The sequence below is a fragment of the Canis lupus genome, chromosome 15 (genome assembly GCF_011100685.1).
Source record: "Canis lupus familiaris isolate Mischka breed German Shepherd chromosome 15, alternate assembly UU_Cfam_GSD_1.0, whole genome shotgun sequence".
Lineage (NCBI taxonomy): Eukaryota > Metazoa > Chordata > Mammalia > Carnivora > Canidae > Canis > Canis lupus.
This window is the reverse complement of record NC_049236.1, coordinates 1,690,134-1,692,227: the sequence shown is the minus strand read 5'-3', so window position 1 is coordinate 1,692,227 and position 2,094 is coordinate 1,690,134. Positions and strand designations below refer to the sequence as shown.

Below are 2,094 nucleotides of genomic sequence, written 5' to 3'. Positions count from 1 at the left end.
CTGGGGTCAGAAAACAAGACGGGGTCAGGCGAGGGCTCCGCGCTGGCTCCCGGACACCCCCGAGGCCTAGACCCGAGGCGGGGGCTGGCCCGGGATCCCCGGCAAGTCCCGGGGGTGCTGGGGTGGGGGCTGAGCTCCGTGCTGGAGCACTGAGGCAGGCAGCCCACGAGGCCCCCGGTCCTCGCCGCCCCCCACGTGCCTGTGTGCCGTGGGCCTCCCCTGCTATCTTGGTTCTGCTGCCTCTCCTGTTCCTAGACTCGGGCCTGACCCTGTTCTCCCCTTGGACGTGAGCTCCCATTCTAGGCTCTTCACCTCCTCCCACCATCAAGAATTGTCATGTGACCCCAAAATTAAAAACCAAGATTCCCAGTCCGTGCCCCTCCAGGAGCTTGAGTCTCTGAGTGACATCATCTGTCCTGCTGGTAGTGGATGGGTGGGGGGGGGGGTTGGTTCGTGACAATACGTTGACAGGGGAGGCACTGGGAGGTAAAGGTAGGTTGACAGTGATGGTGCAGCATGGCGGTGGTGGGGACAGGATGCTACTGGGCTGCTGATGTGGCGACACTGGGGCAGCTGACCGGTGGTGGCAGGGGCTTGCTAGTGCAGTGACGGCGGACATGGCGTGGAGGACGGGGCAGGGACGGTTCTGGTGGTTTGGCAGGGATGGTGTTGGAGGTGGTATCTCTGAGGCCGCTGGTGACAGTGGTGCCGGAGGTGTGGGGTTGGGGGCCTGGGAGGGGAAGGGCACGAGCATTTAGGCCTGCATCCAAGGCCAGCCCCAGCGTCCACGCTCGGCTGCTTCTGAGTCTACACTGGCTGCCTCCGGGGCACCCCGCGTGCTGCCTGGCACTGGGTGCACCCCACAAACACTTGCTACGTTATCAGCAATCGCCGGGCTGGCCGGGCTGTGAAGCTACAGGTCTGACACCTCGGGGACGAGTGCACGGTGTCCCCCCCCATCAGGAGCACCCCGGCCGCTCAGGGGTAGGAACTCACCCACGTGGAGGCGCAGGTCTCGGGGCTTCTGCCGAGAAGCTTGTGAGGTAGAGGCGCGGGCGGGTGGAGAGCCCGCGGGGCCGGCCCCGAGCCTGGGCCGCGTTCGCCTGCTGAGGGGCTGCCCGGCCCAGCCCAGGCCCACTTCCCCGGCAGCGCTGACCGTGGCGGTGACTCGGCCTGGCCCGGGGACCGTCTCCTGGTGGGGGAGTGTCTGGGGGGGCCCGGGTCTGGGGCCCCCTTGCGTTCAGGGGGCGGATGCACTCGGGAGGGCAGTTCCCTCCCCAGGGGGCGGGGGGTGAGAGGAGAGAGCTCGAGTCTTGGAGACCCACAGGGGAGAGGGCCCGGCGGGGGGCCCGGCGGGCTTGGGGCTGAGGCCTGTGGCCCTCCGGCCGGTGAGTGTCGCTGGGGAGACAAGTCGCTTTTGGTTAGTGAGTGTTTGTGGGTCGGTGGTGGGCGGCTGCCTGCTTCTCTGCTGGGGGACCACGGCCTTCTCGGGGACACAGCCTTGGCGCTCGGGGCTGAGCCTGTGTCCTTCTCCACGGGGCCCGAGGGGGCCGGTCCCAGCGGGGGGAGGCACAGTGCGCTTTGGCTGGACGTGGAGCAGCTGCCGGCTGCCAGGCGCTCGGCGTCCAGGACCGAGCTGCCCCGTGTGGCCTGGCCGCCGGAGGTGGCATCTGGGGGCTGAGGGCCCGCACTGGGTGAGGAGTCTGCCGGCAGCGAGGCCGGCGGGCCGGGCGGGGGTGCCTCCGAGGCCGGTCCCGATGGCTCGTCCTGGCTCTCCTCTTCGTCCTCATCCTCGTCTTCGTCCAGGTCCGAGTCCGAGTCCGAGTCCTCCAGGTCTGAAAACTGGTGCTCCGCCACCGCCTCCGAGCCCTCTCGCCCTTCTGAGTCCTGGAACAGGTCATCACTGGTTCCTGAGGGGTGGACACAGGAGACCCTGGGGTCACTGCCGGCCCCGACCCCGCCGCCCTCTGCGCCCCCGTCCTTGTTTGCAGGCTGGGCCTGAGAGCGGGCTGAGAGGATGGGGGCCGTGATAGGTGCGGGAACATTTGGTAAATAATCACGGTGAGCAAGAGGGGCCTTGTGTCTACCCCGGGC

The 2,094-nt window shown here is 68.2% G+C and overlaps 1 protein-coding gene across 6 annotated transcripts in view; it reads right to left on the bottom strand.

The window, feature by feature from the left end:
- The window catches only part of HIVEP3 (HIVEP zinc finger 3), a 459,199-nt gene that overhangs the window by 4,789 nt on the left and 452,316 nt on the right, over positions 1-2,094 (bottom strand). For all 6 annotated transcript variants that reach the window (XM_038557696.1, XM_038557695.1, XM_038557699.1 and 3 more), the window contains one exon: positions 997-1,910. In XM_038557696.1, coding sequence (XP_038413624.1) covers positions 997-1,910 — 914 coding nt within the window. The remainder of the gene's footprint in view (positions 1-996; positions 1,911-2,094) is intronic.